The sequence below is a fragment of the Phyllobates terribilis genome, unplaced genomic scaffold, assembly GCF_046119375.1.
Source record: "Phyllobates terribilis strain yellow unplaced genomic scaffold, ASM4611937v1 Scaffold_4__5_contigs__length_816908805, whole genome shotgun sequence".
NCBI lineage: Eukaryota > Metazoa > Chordata > Amphibia > Anura > Dendrobatidae > Phyllobates > Phyllobates terribilis.
Window position 1 is genome coordinate 665395706 of NW_027362764.1, and position 17373 is coordinate 665413078.

At 44.0% G+C, this 17373-nt stretch overlaps 1 protein-coding gene across 6 annotated transcripts in view; it reads right to left on the reverse strand.

Moving 5' to 3' along the window:
- LOC141265862 (uncharacterized) overlaps positions 1-17373 on the reverse strand; it is a 1005842-nt gene that overhangs the window by 8878 nt on the left and 979591 nt on the right. For all 6 annotated transcript variants that reach the window (XM_073679503.1, XM_073679498.1, XM_073679502.1 and 3 more), the window contains one exon: positions 2273-2431. In XM_073679503.1, the coding sequence (XP_073535604.1) occupies positions 2273-2431 (159 nt within the window). The remainder of the gene's footprint in view (positions 1-2272; positions 2432-17373) is intronic.

Here is a 17373-nt window from a genome sequence, read left to right on the forward strand (position 1 = left end):
AGCATCTCTTCGAGGAAAAAAATCGCAGCATGGCAGAGTTTGATCCGATACTTGGATCGCACTTGGTCATGCAAGTCAATAAGTCTGTGGAAAACATTGGACTGCACTCAGATGGCATCTGAGTGCAGTCAGATTTTCATTGACTGACAGAATGGAGAAGATGAACACATTTTTTTCTTCATCTTCTCCTCATCCGAGAAAAGAAGATCACATTATGCTGACACTTTTGATCAAACTTTGATGGCACGGGTTTACTGCGACAGAGAGGGGCCAGAAGACTGCAGCGTCTGATTTTACTTACTCCTGCACTGATCAGAAGCAATTCTCCTTCATATTAAACGGTGCAGGTTTCTGTTAGCAGTGCAGGGGTTAATCTGTTCAGCTTGGAGTCTCTGAAGCTTCCCAGCTTGGATGATCTCAGCTGTTCAGTATTGGCCACTCCCCTCTCCTATATATACTCGCCTCTGGCACTCTGAATTGCCAGTGTTAAGTCTTGTACTGCCTGGTGAGGAGTGGAGGAGTCGGTTGTTGGTAGATGCGTTTTGGAGTGTTGATCTGTGACTGTTGCTAGGTGTTTCAGCTGTGTGCAAATCCTCATCCTCTCCTATTTAGTTTCCCTTCTTTTTCTCCCCGGTGTTCCTCTCTGTTGTCTGTGAGTGCATATTTGTATGATTGATATTTTCATTTATCCCTGTACGTTCTTCCTTATTTGTCAGGTTTGTATATTTACATACACTATTCCTCCCCACTTAGCTGGGAGGGAGGAATAGATATAGGACTGATTCAGGAGTTCAGCAAGGTACATGGCCCCAACATCTTCACCATCAGAAGTAACCTGGGGAGCAGGGATAGCTAGGAAGCCCCTAGCGTTAGGGAAAGGGAAGGAGCCCCTGGCCCCAGATAATCTGACAACAGAAACATGACATCTGATCAGAGTGTGATTTGCATAATCGGCCACATTCTCTCAGTGTATAAAAAATCACAGTATGCACAATTTGCCTCCGAGAATCAGATGGCACTCGCACATTAAAGTCTGTGAAAACAAATCGGACCGCATTCAGATGACTTCCGAGTGTGGTCCACTTTTTAAGGACTGACATAATAGAGAAGTTGGAGAAACTTTTTTTTTTCACTCCATCTCCGAGAAAATCGGATCCCACTCTGATAAAATTCTGGTCAGAGTCTGATTAGCATAATCAGCCCGTTTTTCTTGGATGGAGAGAAAACGACAGTACGACACTAGCCTAAGAATTTTATTGTCTTAGCCTCCCCTCCCAAAAAAAATCACTCTAAAGTGCAGGACATTAGCTATTTTCCTTCTCCCTAAACTTCTGGCCACTGCCTGTTGTCAAGTATAATCTGTCTTTAGCAGCACAAGAAGCTGTGCCAGATAATAGGAAGTGGAGTGAGAGTTTGTCTCCCTGCCTCATTGTTCCTGCTCTCCTGTCTGTCATACAGATATAAGACAGAGGCGGGCTTTCAGGTCAAGGCAGGCAAGTAGCAGGAGCAGTGGGAAATGGGGGAAAGAAAGTTCCAGAACCTATAGTACTGGCTGAATGCTGATGAAGAAGAACTGCCCATTTAAAAAAGATTGGATGGCAATTTACTGAGAATGAGAATAAATGCAGGTCCCTGATTTCATCTTTTGTTCTGACAGAATGTATTTTTTTATACTGTGAAGAATCCCACCAAACTATTTTCACCAAAGCTTTAGATTTCTACTAGTGATGACCACAAGTGCTCATTACTCGAGTTAGACAGCCACAAAACATGTGGACATTGCCTGATAAAATTTTGATAAAATTACTGTTTTATCTGCTGCAGATCTAGCAGAGCTCTGAATGCTGAGCCCTGTATATCCCTGCCCACACCCCTGATTGGCAGTTTTCTGTGTACATTTTCCATTGAGAGAAAACTGCTAATCGGTAATGGGGGCTGGGTTATACAGCAGTTGACTGGTAGGCACGAGACACCTAGTCCTGTAGTGATAATCTCCTGCTCATAAAATGCTGAATTTATTGAAATAGAAACACAGTCTAGTAAGTGACACATCACTGAAATAAAACTCTCAGCCCCTACATTGTGCTGCTCTCACATTACATAGCAAAAACCTGCTGACAGATTTCCAAATTTTTATTTAATCCTAAATGTTTATCTGTTTAATGTAATGTGATTGGATAAAAAAAATATATACATTCAAAGCAAAAAACTGATTTTAACAGAGTGATCATCTGATGATAACTTCCCTTTAAATGAAGGTTTATTAGCCAACCTGTTCCTGGGCTGCAGAGACTTTTTCCTTCTCATCCTGTACAAGTCTTCTCCAGTGTGACAGTGTCAGCTCTAGATGTCTCTCATTCTCCTTCCCTGATGTTATCTCAGAAATTCTTTTTGTACGATTCAGACTTTCCTGTTCTCTTAGTTGTCGCTCCTGAAAATGTGAAAGTGTATGGACACAACAAAAAACGAGTTCAGAAAAAGCCAAATCAAGTCCGTAAAAGCAGATGCTTGAAATTCTTGCTATGGTCTACAACTGCTTTCGAGGAGTTAGTACCAGTGAGATATTAAAGTGACCTTAAAGGGGTTTTCCAAGCTTAAAATACTGAGGACCTATCATTGGGATAAGTCATTAGATTGGTGGGAGGTTGATATCCGGCATCCAGCAAATTTTGGCATACTCTCGTGATATAATATGGTGTAATATTAAGTGACCGGAAAGTAACTCGCCTATAGCTATGATGCAGAAGGTCATATCCAAGCAATCTGGTACCGAACATTCATAACCATACAATAGATATTTAAGTAAAAAATTAGGTGGTCTCGGGCATGGTGGTGGGGGAAACCTGAAAATCCGTTGTTAGTTCTGGAAGCGGACAGCCAGATATTTGAGCTACAGGGGAAACATACTATGAGACGCTGACTGTTCTCACGAATGGCACCCAAGTAGAGCACAGACACATTGGGTTCCTCTATGACGCCTATATCCCCCTATAGGGCGTATGGTCCTAGTGAGACAATCACGTTACACTATATATAAAATTCATTCAGTGGAGGAGCTCCGGTCTTCGTAGCCATCTCTCACTCTAACATCACGTAATCAATAATGGTACAATACATTCTGAGCAGGATTCACAGTGAACATTATTTTGTGGCAGAATAGGCAAAAATTGCACAAATTAGAGAAGATACAAGACACTAAAAATTGGCCTTATGACTTAGAGTTTAGTCTAATAATAATTATTATTTAGACAGTGCCAACATATTACACCAGACCGCTCATAAATGACATGTATACACAAAGTCACACAATACAGCGTAACAAATTAACAATATGATTGCCGATCAGTAAAAGTTTACCGATCGGCGGTTGTATGGTTGCGCCAGTTAGTCCGTGTAAATGGACCCCAACTCCAAAGTTAAAGGACTTTCAGGATTCCATATTTATTTCTAATGATGATGGCATTTTCTCGATTCACTAAAACAATCATTCATTGTTAAATTTCACCTGCTGAACATTTGATATGGTTGAAATTTTTCATTTTCATCAACTTTAGACTAGTGGGTATGGGCACCTTAGAGAGCTGTCAGCTGAACGATCGGTCAGCTGGAAGTTATTTCCCTAATTTCTCCCTGCTCAGATCGGCAAAGCGCTCTGGTGTTCTCTACAAGGAGAGCAAAAGGATCAGCTGGTGAAATTCAGCATCATCTGTTAGGAGACATAGGGAGGCCACCATACATATTAGTCTTCTTCGACTTTAGTCTAATGTGTTTGGGGGGCCTTAAAAGGGTTGTCCAAGTTGGACACAAAATTCTATGTCTATGTTACTATCGACTTGTGAATCCTCACAGTGCGCACAGTCAGGATTCTCTGATGCCGGTGTGGCATACTCCCGGTCACATTCCAAATACACTGTGTTCCAAATTATTATGCAAATAATATTTTCTCAGATTTTCCCAAATTACCTATATGAATTGCAGTCATTGTAATTTTTCAGTCAAATAACTATTTGAGTACAATTGAAAGGTTTTTGTACAAACTGCCTATGATAACAGTATATTTTTAAAAAAATAAAAAACTCAAGCTGCACTCAAAATGCATGTTCCAAATTATTATGCACAGCAGAGTTTTCAACCTTTTCATTTTAATAAAGAACAAAAAAATGGTCATTTTTGAAATTCTAAGCATTAGCAGGTTATTACAAACTGAAATCAAACAGTTTTCAACTCAAAACTTTATTCTAGGTGATGTTACATTTGCACATAGGACCCCTTGTTCGAAAGGAGCTTCTGAACTCTCTCGTCCATTGAATTTGTCAGGTTTTGGATGGTTTCTGCTTTAATAGGTTTTGCATGAGGACAGAATACCCTCCCACAGCTGTTGCTTAGATGTGAACAGCCTCCCGCCATAGTTACATAGTTACATAGTTTATAAGGCCGAAAAAAGACAAGCGTCCATCCAGTTCAGCCTATTTCTTGTGCACTGCAGCTATTCCGCAGCGTTGATCCAGGGGAAGGCAAAAAAAAAACCATGCGGTATAGGCCAATTTACATCATTGAGGAAAAAATTCACTTCCCGACACCAATCTGGATTAATTAACTATCACTAAGCATAAGATGTAATTTTATTGTTCTCAAGAAAGGCGTCCAGGCCTCTCTTGAACTCATTAAGTGAGTTGGACATCACCACTTCCTCTCCCAGAGAGTTCCAGAGTCTCACGGCTCTGACCATAAAGAATCCCCTTCTATGCTGGTGCAGGAACCTCCTTTCCTCCAGACGCATAGTGTGCCCCCTCGTCTTTGTCACCATCCTTGGTATAAACAGGTCATGGGAGAGATCTCTGTACTGCCCCCTGATGTATTTATACATGTTTATGAGGTCTCCCCTAAGCTTTCTCTTTTCCAATGTAAATAGGCCTAATTTTGACAACCTCTCTGGGTATTCTAGTCCCTCCATTCCCTTTATTACCTTAGTCGCCCTCCTTTGTACCCTCTCTAGCTCCAATATGTCTTTCCGGAGCACCGGAGCCCAGAACTGTGCACAATATTCTAAGTGCGGCCTTACCAGCGCTTTATACAGAGGAAGAACAATGTTCTCATCATATGCCCCTATTCCTCTTCTGATGCATGCCATGACTCTATTTGCCTTCGCAGCTGCTGCCTGACACTGGGCACTCCAATTTAATTTGCTATTAACCAAGACGCCCAGGTCCTTCTCCATGTCAGATTTCCCCAACGGTTTCCCATTTAATATGTATGGATGACTGCTGTTTTTCTTTCCCATGTGCATGACCTTACATTTATCGGCATTGAACCCCATTTGCCATTTTTTGGCCCAACTCCCCAATTTATCTAAATCCTCCTGTAGCTGTGCCCTATCCTCATCTGTATTAACTACTTTACAAAGTTTAGTATCATCTGCAAATATTGCTATTTTACTATGCAACCCTTCCACTAGATCATTAATAAATATATTAAATAATATAGGGCCCAAGACAGACCCTTGAGGCACCCCACTAGTAACCCTGACACACCCTGAGCTTACTCCATTGATAACCACCCTCTGCTTTCTATCACTCAGCCAGCTATTTACCCACTTGCACACATTATCCCCCAGACCAAGCATTCTCATTTTATATACCAACCTTTTGTGTGGCACGGTATCAAACGCTTTGGAGAAGTCAAGGTATACAACATCCACTGACTCTCCCCGGTCCAGCTGTGAGCTCACCTCCTCGTAGAAGGCGATCAGGTTTGTTTGGCAGGAGCGATCCCTCATGATCATAGACACTCCTTTTGATGATGCTCCAGAGGTTCTCAATGGGGTTGAGGTCAGGGGAGCATGGGTGCCGCAACATAAGTTTGTCCCCTTTTATGTCCATAGCAGCCAGAGATGCAGACGGGGCCTTATCATGCATGAAAATGATCTTGCTGCGGAATGCACGGTTCTTCTTCTTGAACCATGGAAGGAAGTGCTGTTTGAGAAACTCAACATACATTATGGAGTTCATCTTTACCCCTTCAGGGATCCTAAAAGGGCCGACAATCTCTCTCCCCATGATTCCAGCCCAAAACATTACTCCACCTCCTCCTTGTTAGCGCCGTAGCCGTGTTTGCATGGGGTGTCCATCAACCAGCCATCCTCCACTCCATCCATCTGGACCATCGAGATCATTTCATGCATGATAATGCCCCGTCTCATGCTGCACATAACACATCTGCATCTCTGGCTGCTATAGGCATAAAAGGGGACAAACTTATGGTGTGGCACCCATGCTCCCCTGACCTCAACCCCATTGAGAACCTCTGGAGCATCATCAAAAGGAGTGTCTAGGATGGCGGGAGGCAGTTCACATCTAAGCAACAGCTCTGGGAGGGTATTCTGTCCTCATGCAAAACAATTGAAGGAGAAACCATCCAAAACCTGACAAATTCAATGGACGAGAGAGTTCAGAAGCTCCTTTCGAACAAGGGGTCCTATGTGCAAATGTAACATCACCTAGAATAAAGTTTTGAGTTGAAAACTGTTTGATTTCAGTTTGTAATAACCTGTTAATGCTTAGAATTTAAAAAATTACCATTTTTTTGTTCTTTATGAAAATGAAAAGGTTGAAAACTCTGCTGTGCATAATAATTTGGAACATGCATTTTGAGTGCAGTTTGAGTTTTTTATTTTTTAAAAAATATACTGTTATCATAGGCAGTTTGTACAAAAACCTTTCAATTGTACTCTAATAGTTATTTGACTGGAAAATTACAATTAGAAAAAGCTTTGGCACTCAAATATTCAAAGCGGTGAAATTTTTATTTGCAGTCCATAAGCATAAAAAACTTTAACGTTTTGGTCATAGTGACCTTCATCAGTTAACTGCAAAAATGTAGAACAATGTAAATACATTGGCATAACAGTGTTATAATTATACAATTGTCAATATCAGTGTTAAATAGAATCCCTGAACCGGGATAACAAAGTGGGAGGGAAGACAAAACAAGGATAAAACAAATGGAATAAATGAGTGGGGGAGGGGGAAGGGCCAGAGAGGAAGGGCGGATGGCTATCCATACGTAACTAGAAGTAAGGCATGGGGACCTACCTATTTCAGTGTATTGTAGGGTTTGGAAAATTATTCCTTATGGGAACAAATATGTTGAGGGCCACCTGGGGATAAAAGAGTAGTGGAAGCTAAGGTGAGCATATATTCTGGTACCTCTAGTGTGGAAAAGAAGAAATGCTCGCTAATTACCTTAGAGTGAGGGACTTGGCAGGCTCCACAACGCGGTATCCACCGCTTGTTGTTGTGGCCTGTTGTGAGGAGGGGTCCTTTAAATAGGGGGCAACTATCAACTATGTGACCGCTGTGAGCGGAGACAGGAAGCGAGGAACCGGAAGTTGGATGACGTCACCGGAAGTGACCTTCATCGGTGACGCTTGCGTTCCAAGGCTGTAGTATCTGCGTTTCAGCGCACAGGAAGGGGTAATCTGCGCTATGAGGATGCAGTCTAGACGCGCAGAGGGAGGAGAGGAGGCGGAGGAGAGGACCAGGGAGAGGAACATCTGTAAATACAAATAATAAAGATCAGCATTGTTACATCACATACAGTAAATGGCAGTGCAGTACCCGGAACCTGTGTATGGTTCCAGAACATGGTAACATCGTGGCATATGCGATGTATATAGTACCAACATGGACAGAGTGCATGGATAGAGTCTTCAACACATTACCACTAAAAGTGCCACACCAAACAGTATACATAGTTTACCTATCTATAAATGTATGTGTATATACCCTACTATGAGTCCACTTGTGACCCTTAATGTATGGTTTCGGGGCTATTGTGGGAGGTACAGGAAGCCCCTGTACTCCAGATCCCACAATAATGGCTAGGTGAAGGAGAGAAGGTCGTATTCCCTGTTGAGTCCTTTGGGGGAAAGTGACTCCAGTTTGTGGATCCAATGTGCCTCCCTCTGTTTAAGGAGGCGGATACGATCACCTCCACGCCGTGGCTGTTGAACCTGTTCCAGAACCTGAAACCTCAGTTGGGAGATATTATGTCCGTTGTTTATAAAGTGGTAGGGAATGGTTAATAGTAGATTTTTACAGCGTATCGTAGACTTGTGCTTTGAGATTCTGTCCCTAATAGGTTGTGTGGTTTCTCCTACGTATACCATGCCGCACGGGCATTTGATCAAGTATACCACGTAGGCGCTTTCACAAGTGTAGTAGCCCTTAATACCGTATTGCTTGCCCGTATGAGGATGATAAACTGTACTACCTTTTAGGACGTTGCTGCATTGTCTACACTGGAGGCATGGGAAAGTTCCCATTCTGGGATTCTGGAGGAATCTTTGGTTAGGTCCCAGTTTAGTGCTGCCAATGTCTGCTCGTACTAGGGAGTCTCTGAGATTGCGGGCACGCTTACAGCAGGGCATAAACGGTTTCTGAAAGCTGGTGATGGATGGATATGCAGTGCCTAAGATGTTCCAGTGCTTGCGGATGATTTTATGAAGAGTATAGGCAAAGGGGTGATATGTGTGGATGAATGGAATCCGCTCAGAATTGTCGGAGCGAGGTCCATAAGGACCCGCTTGCTGGGACTGTAAGGTGGATGGAGGATAACCCCTTGCTATGAACTTGGAGCCCATCTCCTGTAACCTTTGTTGTCGAATGTCAGGATCTGATACTATCCTTTCCACCCTCTTGAACTGTGATCGAGGAATGGATTTTTTGATGTGTACTGGGTGGTTACTAGAGTAATGTAATAGTCCGTTACGATCAGTAGGTTTTGAGAACAGATCTGTAGTGAGTAAGCCATTTTCGTCCTTGATGACCACAGTGTCCAGAAAAGTGACTCTCTGATGGTCATGAGTAATGGTAAAACCCAAGTCTGGCCATGCTGAATTGAGGTGATTGTAAAAGGTGTCAAGTGTTTCTAGGGGACCATCCCAGATGCAAAAGATATCATCTATGAATCTTTTCCAGAGCAAAGAGTGCGTCTGGAAGAGTGGGTGGGTGTATACTATAAGGTTCTCAAAGGCTGCCATGAAGCAATTGGCATACGGAGGCGCTACGTTTGAGCCCATTGCGGTGCCTTTGATCTGCAGATAGTATTTGTCCTGGAACAAAAAGTAGTTTTTGGTGAGTACTATGGTAAGTAGATCAATCCTTAGTTCAATGACCTGAGGGTCAATGTCTGTTTCAATTAGGAGGGCCTTCACTGCGTGGATGCCCTGGTCATGTGGTATTGAAGTGTACAGGCTCTTCACATCAAAGGATACTAATAGAGAAGTGGTGGGGACCTGTCCTAAGTCAGATAGTGTCTTGAGGAATGCACCTGTGTCCAAGAGAAAAGATGGGCTTCTCTGTATCAATGGTGTAATTATTTTTTCAAGAAATCTAGATAGCGGAGAAAAGATAGAGTCGGTCGAAGCCACTATCGGTCGCCCAGGGGGATTTGTCAAGTTTTTATGTATTTTCGGTAATACATAGAATACCGGAATGATAGGATGCGCTTTATTGAGAAATTCCCCTGTCTTGGTGTCAATGGTTCCTGCTTCAATATGTCGACTGACCGTAGTCTTGATAAGATTACCCAACTGACTGGTGGGGTCCTGTGAGAGTTGAAGATAGGTGGTAGTGTCGCTAAGCTGGCGATCTACCTCTTGAATGTATTGGTCCTTATCCATAATCACTATGGCGCCCCCTTTATCTGCCGGTTTTATGACTAAATCCTTGTCATCTTTGAGGCTATTCAGCGCCTGTTGATCTATTGCAGATAAGTTGGGCTCGTAGTGGAGTTTCCCTCTGTCTACCCTAGAACGTAGATCCCTAAATGCTGTGTCGACAATTGTATAATTATAACACTGTTATTCCAATGTATTTACATTGTTCTACATTTTTGCAGTTAACTGATGAAGGTCACTATGACCGAAACGTTAACGTTTTTTATGCTTATGGACTGCAAATAAAAATTTCACCGCTTTGAATATTTGAGTGCCAAGGCATTTTCTATTTATCAGTGGGTTCGGACCCTACTTGTGCACCTGTACATAGTAGTGCAGCGATTTTCTTCATATTGATTGATTTCCGGTCCGCTTGCACACTATCGGGAGATGTCATCCTCCACTTTCTCTTACAATGCGGATGAAGCCACATCTATTTTGGCACAGAGCACCATACCAAGTGATTTTCTAAGGGCACCTCCAGGTGAGACAAGGGGACGCGATTTGGAAAAAGAACAGCGACACCTCATCAACCTTGAATTGCACTGCGCCACGTTAACTGAATATCTGAAGGTACAACGGATTCCAAGAGGCCTGAGAGTACCACTGAGACCCACCCTCTTCTCTGACGTACCGGAATACTGCAGTAAGTTCGAACAGATCCTTAATAAGTGTTCGTTTGATTTAATGATCCTGACTGTAGATTCCTTGCACAAAGAGATTATATCCACTAAGGACCAGATCAGGAATATAGAGACTCAGTTGAGTACCCTGGCCAGTCCTGAAGAGTGGTCTGCGTTGCAAGCTAAAATCAAGATTAATACCGAATAGCATAGGCGAGACACCGAATTGAGGAAGAGGAACAAGTTTCAGAGAGACACCGAGGACTACGACCTCAATAGAGTCTATAGATGGCAAGGCAAGGGTGGCAACACCCACAAATTCACAAGCTCCTCTACAGACTTTTCTTCATCGAGGTCAGAGGCAGAGAGGAGAGACCATTTCACAAACTCTTCTCATTTTTTAGGACTTCCACGGAGACAACAACGAAGAAGAAAACGAGGAGAGGCGGGCAGCACAAGAGGCAACACAGAATTCACCAGGGTGACCCGGTCCCAAACACAACCTCGTTGGTGGTAAATATTTCCTCTAAGACTCTAACCAACACCCAGTTATCTGTGTTACAGAAAGGCTTCTCCTTTTGCCCAACAGGGAGGTATAACACCTTCCAACCAGACATGGAGCTGCAACGCTTCTACCGCTCCTTGAGACTTAAAACACATTTCTCAGGGACAGATCTCCCCCCTACACGGGACCTAATCATCCCGACAACGAATCCTGACGTATTGATCACAGCTAAGAGCTTAGGTCTAGCCAACAAGAGTACCTACAGACCTCCTCATGGCTTTCATGCCCTAGAAACCTTTATTGGGTTTGTCGACACAGCATTTAGGGATCTACGTTCTAGGATAGACAGAGGGAAACTCCACTATGAGCCCAACTTATCTGCATTAGATCAACAGGCGCTGAATAGCCTCAAAGATGACAAGGATTTAGTCATAAAACCGGCAGATAAAGGGGGCGCCATAGTGATTATGGATAAGGACCAATACATTCAAGAGGTAGATCGCCAGCTTAGCAACACTACCACCTATCTTCAACTCTCACAGGACCCCACCAGTCAGTTGGGTAATCTTATCAAGACTACGGTCAGTCGACATATTGAAGCAGGAACCATTGACACCAAGACAGGGGAATTTCTCAATAAAGCGCATCCTATCATTCCGGTATTCTATGTATTACCGAAAATACATAAAAACTTGACAAATCCCCCTGGGCGACCGTTAGTGGCTTCGACCGACTCTATCTTTTTCCGCTATCTAGATTTCTTGAAAAAATAATTACACCATTGATGCAGAGAAGCCCATCTTTTCTCTTGGGCACAGGTGCATTCCTCAAGACACTATCTGACTTAGGACAGGTCCCCACCACTTCTCTATTAGTATCCTTTGATGTGAAGAGCCTGTACACTTCAATACCACATGACCAGGGCATCCACGCAGTGAAGGCCCTCCTAATTGAATCAGACATTGACCCTCAGGTCATTGAACTAAGGATTGATCTACTTACCATAGTACTCACCAAAAACTACTTTTTGTTCCAGGACAAATACTATCTGCAGATCAAAGGCACCGCAATGGGCTCAAACGTAGCGCCTCCGTATGCCAATTGCTTCATGGCAGCCTTTGAGAACCTTATAGTATACACCCACCCACTCTTCCAGACGCACTCTTTGCTCTGGAAAAGATTCATAGACGATATCTTTTGCATCTGGGATGGTCCCCTAGAAACACTTGACACCTTTTACAATCACCTCAATTCAGCATGGCCAGACTTGGGTTTTACCATTACTCATGACCATCAGAGACTCACTTTTCTGGACACTGTGGTCATCAAGGACGAAAATGGCTTACTCACTACAGATCTGTTCTCAAAACCTACTGATCGTAACGGACTATTACATTACTCTAGTAACCACCCAGTACACATCAAAAAATCCATTCCTCGATCACAGTTCAAGAGGGTGGAAAGGATAGTATCAGATCCTGACATTTGACAACAAAGGTTACAGGAGATGGGCTCCAAGTTCATAGCAAGGGGTTATCCTCCATCCACCTTACAGTCCCAGCAAGCGGGTCCTTATGGACCTCGCTCCGACAATTCTGAGCGGATTCCATTCATCCACACATATCACCCCTTTGCCTATACTCTTCATAAAATCATCCGCAAGCACTGGAACATCTTAGGCACTGCATATCCATCCATCACCAGCTTCCAGAAACCATTTATGCCCTGCTTTAAGCGTGCCCGCAATCTCAGAGACTCCCTAGTACGAGCAGACATTGGCAGCACTAAACTGGGACCTAACCAAAGATTCCTCCAGAATCCCAGAATGGGAACTTTCCCATGCCTCCAGTGTAGACAATGCAGCAACGTCCTAAAAGGTAGTACAGTTTATCATCCTCATACGGGCAAGCAATACGGTATTAAGGGCTACTACACTTGTGAAAGCGCTTACGTGGTATACTTGATCAAATGCCCGTGCGGCATGGTATACGTAGGAGAAACCACACAACCTATTAGGGACAGAATCTCAAAGCACAAGTCTACGATACGCTGTAAAAATCTACTATTACCCATTCCCTACCACTTTATAAACAATGGACATAATATCTCCCAACTGAGGTTTCAGGTTCTGGAACAGGTTCAACAGCCACGGCGTGGAGGTGATCGTATCCGCCTCCTTAAACAGAGGGAGGCACATTGGATCCACAAACTGGAGTCACTTTCCCCCAAAGGACTCAACAGGGAATACGACCTTCTCTCCTTCACCTAGCCATTATTGTGGGATCTGGAGTACAGGGGCTTCCTGTACCTCCCACAATACCCCGAAACCATACATTAACGGTCACAAGTGGACTCATAGTAGGGTATATACACATACATTTATAGATAGGTAAACTATGTATACTGTTTGGTGTGGCACTTTTAGTGGTAATGTGTTGAAGACTCTATCCATGCACTCTGTCCATGTTGGTACTATATACATCGCATATGCCACGATGTTACCATGTCCTGGAACCATACACAGGTTCCGGGTACAGCACTGCCATGTACTGTATGTGATGTAACAATGCTGATCTTTATTATTTGTATTTACAGATGTTCCTCTCCCTGGTCCTCTCCTCCGCCTCCTCTCCTCCCTCTGCGCGTCTAGACTGCATCCTCATAGCGCAGATTACCCCTTCCTGTGCACTGAAACGCAGATACTACAGCCTTGGAACGCAAGCGTCACCGATGAAGGTCACTTCCGGTGACGTCATCCAACTTCCGGTTCCTCGCTTCCTGTCTCCGCTCACAGTGGTCACATAGGTGATAGTTGCCCCCTATTTAAAGGACCCCTCCTCACAACAGGCCACAACAACAAGCGGTGGATATTTGTTCCCATAAGGAATAATTTTCCAAACCCTACAATACACTGAAATAGGTAGGTCCCCATGCCTTACTTCTATTTATGTATGGATAGCCATCCGCCCTTCCTCTCAGGCCCTTCCCCCTCCCCCACTCATTTATTCCATTTGTTTTATCCTTGTTTTGTCTTCCCTCCCACTTTGTTATCCCGGTTCAGGGATTCTATTTAACACTGATATTGACAATTGTATAATTATAACACTGTTATGCCAATGTATTTACATTGTTCTACATTTTTGCAGTTAACTGATGAAGGTCACTATGACCGAAACGTTAACGTTTTTTATGCTTATGGACTGCAAATAAAAATTTCACCGCTTTGAATATTTGAGTGCCAAGGCTTTTTCTATTTATCAGTGGGTTTGGCCCCTACTTGTGCACCTGTACATAGTAGTGCAGCGATTTTCTTCATATTGGAAAATTACAATGACTGCAATTCATATAGGTAATTTGGGAAAATCTGAGAAAATATTATTTGCATAATAATTTGGAACACAGTGTAGACGAGTGACTTCACTCAATGAAAGTGAATTGACTAAGGCTGTACAAGTCGAGCGGGAATGTGGCTGGAAGTATGGATATTGCATACTTATGATCACATGACCAACCGGTCTTGCCCACTGCACTGGAGAATCTTGACAGCGCACACTGTGCACGCCGTTCTCTCACATTCTTACATCCAGTTTAGTTATCTTGTCCAGGGTTAGATTGGCTATAGACATGCTAATTTACTCCCTTCCCCCAGAGATTGTTCTGAACTCCATACAACATGAGCACACTCTTCCTAAGAGCATACCTACAGTACAGACCAAAAGTTTGGACACACCTTCTCATTTAAAGATTTTTCTGTATTTTCATGACTATGAAAATTGTACATTCGCACTGAAGGCATCAAAACTATGAATTAACACATGTGGAATTATATACTTAACAAAAAAGTGTGAAACAACTGAAAATATGTCTTATATTCTAGGTTCTTCAAAGTAGCCACCTTTTGCTTTGATGACTGCTTTGCACACTCTTGGCATTCTCTAGATGAGCTTCAAGAGGTAGTCACCGGAAATGGTTTTCACTTCACAGGTGTGCCCTGTCAGGTTTAATAAGTGGGATTTCTTGTCTTATAAATGGGGTTGGGACCATCAGTTGTGTTGTGCAGAAGTCAGGTGGATACACAGCTGATAGTCCTACTGAATAGACTGTTAGAATTTGTATTATGGCAAGAAAAAAGCAGCTAAGTAAAGAAAAACAAGTGCTCATCATTACTTTAAGAAATGAAGGTCAGTCAGTGCGAAAAATTGGGCAAACTTTGAATGTGTCCCCAAGTGCAGTTGCAAAAACCATCAAGCGCTACAAAGAAACAGGCTCACATGAGGACCGCCCCAGGAAAGGAAGACCAAGAGTCACCTCTGCTTCTGAGGATAAGTTTATCTGAGTCACCAGCCTCAGAAATCGCAGGTTAACAGCAGCTCAGATTAAAGACCAGGTCAATGCCACACAGAGTTCTAGCAGCAGACACATCTCTACAACAACTGTTAAGAGGAGACTATGTGCAGCAGGCCTTCATGGTAAAATAGCGGCTAGGAAACCACTGCTAAGGACAGGCAACAAGTAGAAGAGACTTGTTTGGGCTAAAGAACACAAAGAATGGACATTAGACCAGTGGAAATCTGTGCTTTGATCTGATGAGTCCAAATTTGAGATCTTTGGTTCCAACCACCGTGTCTTTGTGCGACGCAGAAAAGGTGAACGGATGGACTCTACATGCCTGGTTCCCACTGTAAAGCATGGAGGAGGAGGTGTGATGGTGTGGGGGTGCTTTGCTGGTGACACTGTTGTGGATTTATTCAAAATTGAAGGCATACTGAACCAGCATGGCTACCACAGCATCTTGCAGCGGCATGCTATTCCATCCAGTTTGCGTTTAGTTGGACCATCATTTATTTTTCAACAGGACAATGACCCCAAACACACCTCCAGGCTGTGTAAGGGCTATTTGACCAAGAAGGAGAGTGATGGGGTGCTACGCCAGGTGACCTAGCCTCCACAGTCACCAGACCTGAACCCAATCGAGATGGTTTAGGGTGAGCTGGACCGCAGAGTGAAGGCAAAAGGGCCAACAAGTGCTAAGCATCTGACGCGCCCCTTGGGCCGTCGGGTACACGGCAGCCGGGCCTCTTATGGATGCCGGTATGGGGAATATCACGGTGGCGGGCCCGGTCCGTGACCCAGGGCGGTCAGTAAAAAGGGAAACTTCTATTTATATGGGGTTTTGAAAAAATGTTCGTGACGCCACCTGTGGAATGCGGCAAAGGGGTGCCGCCGCTGCGAAGCAGTCCTCTGGAGCTGGTGTTACGGCAGCAGGGATGGCGTGGCTCTCCACAGGTAGAGCTAGCTCCAGGGCAGTGTAGGATGTGGAAGTTGCGCTGAGCGTTGTAGTGCAGTGAGGGAAAGATGGCGCAGATAAAAAATGGACGGAGGCAGTGCGGTGCAGTCATCCGAGTCTTTACTCACAGTTCTTATGACAGTTCCACTGGTGCACTGTACAGTTATCGGCCTCCCACGTCGCGCTGCGTTCACCAGGCAGGGGTTCAGCACTTCCTCAGGCATATTAGGAGTACCGGACAGAACCCCACTTTCTTGTGTTCCTAGCTAGACCGACTTCACGCTGGGTCTTTCTCCCTCCTGCCCTGCGCTGCCCACTCTCAATCCCGCTCGGATGCTCTGAAGTCCCTCCTGTGCGTCGGAGTTCCCGGACCTGCTTGACCCTCACGGCGATTAGAATGCGGCTTCGGCAACTGAGTATATAAGCCAGAAGCCTCCTAAAGAGCCTCTGCTCCCTGACTGTTCTCCAGTGACTCCTCTCCAGTGAACTCTCCTGCCACCCTAAAATGGCTCCCCTTTATATATACCTACTACTATAGTGCTCCCTTAAACTACTTCCTCCACCCACACCCACTACTGGTTCCCCCTACCTCTGGGTTCCCCCCACTCCAGCCAGGGTCAGGGATCAGCAGAAAAACACATTGCATCTTGCCCTTCCAGCCGGCCTGAAGTGTAGTGTTGGATGCAGGTGTTTGGGGTTCCAGGCAGCATTTCCTCCTTACCTGAGAGAAGGAGACACCACACCTCTGGGTGAGGTGCAGTACCTCTGTGGCGACTGAACCCTCAGGGGCGCCACACATCTCTGGGAACTCCTTCAAGATTGTTGGAAGACCATTTCCGGTGACTACCTCTTGAAGCTCATCAAGAGAATGCCAAGAGTGTGCAAAGCAGTCATCAAAGCAAAAGGTGGCTACTTTGAAGAACCTAGAATATAAGACATATTTTCAGTTGTTTCACACTTTTTTGTTAAGTATATAATTCCACAGGTGTTAATTCATAGTTTTGATGCCTTCAGTGTGAATGTACAATTTTCAAAGTCATGAAAATACAGAAAAATCTTTAAATGAGAAGGTGTGTCCAAACTTTTGGTCTGTACTGTAGGTATGCTCTTAGGAAGAGTGTGCTCATGTTGTATGGAGTTCAGAACAATCTCTGGGGGAAGGGAGTAAATTAGCATGTCTATAGCCAATGTAACCCTGGACAAGATAACTAAACTTGATGTAAGAATGTGAGAGAACAGC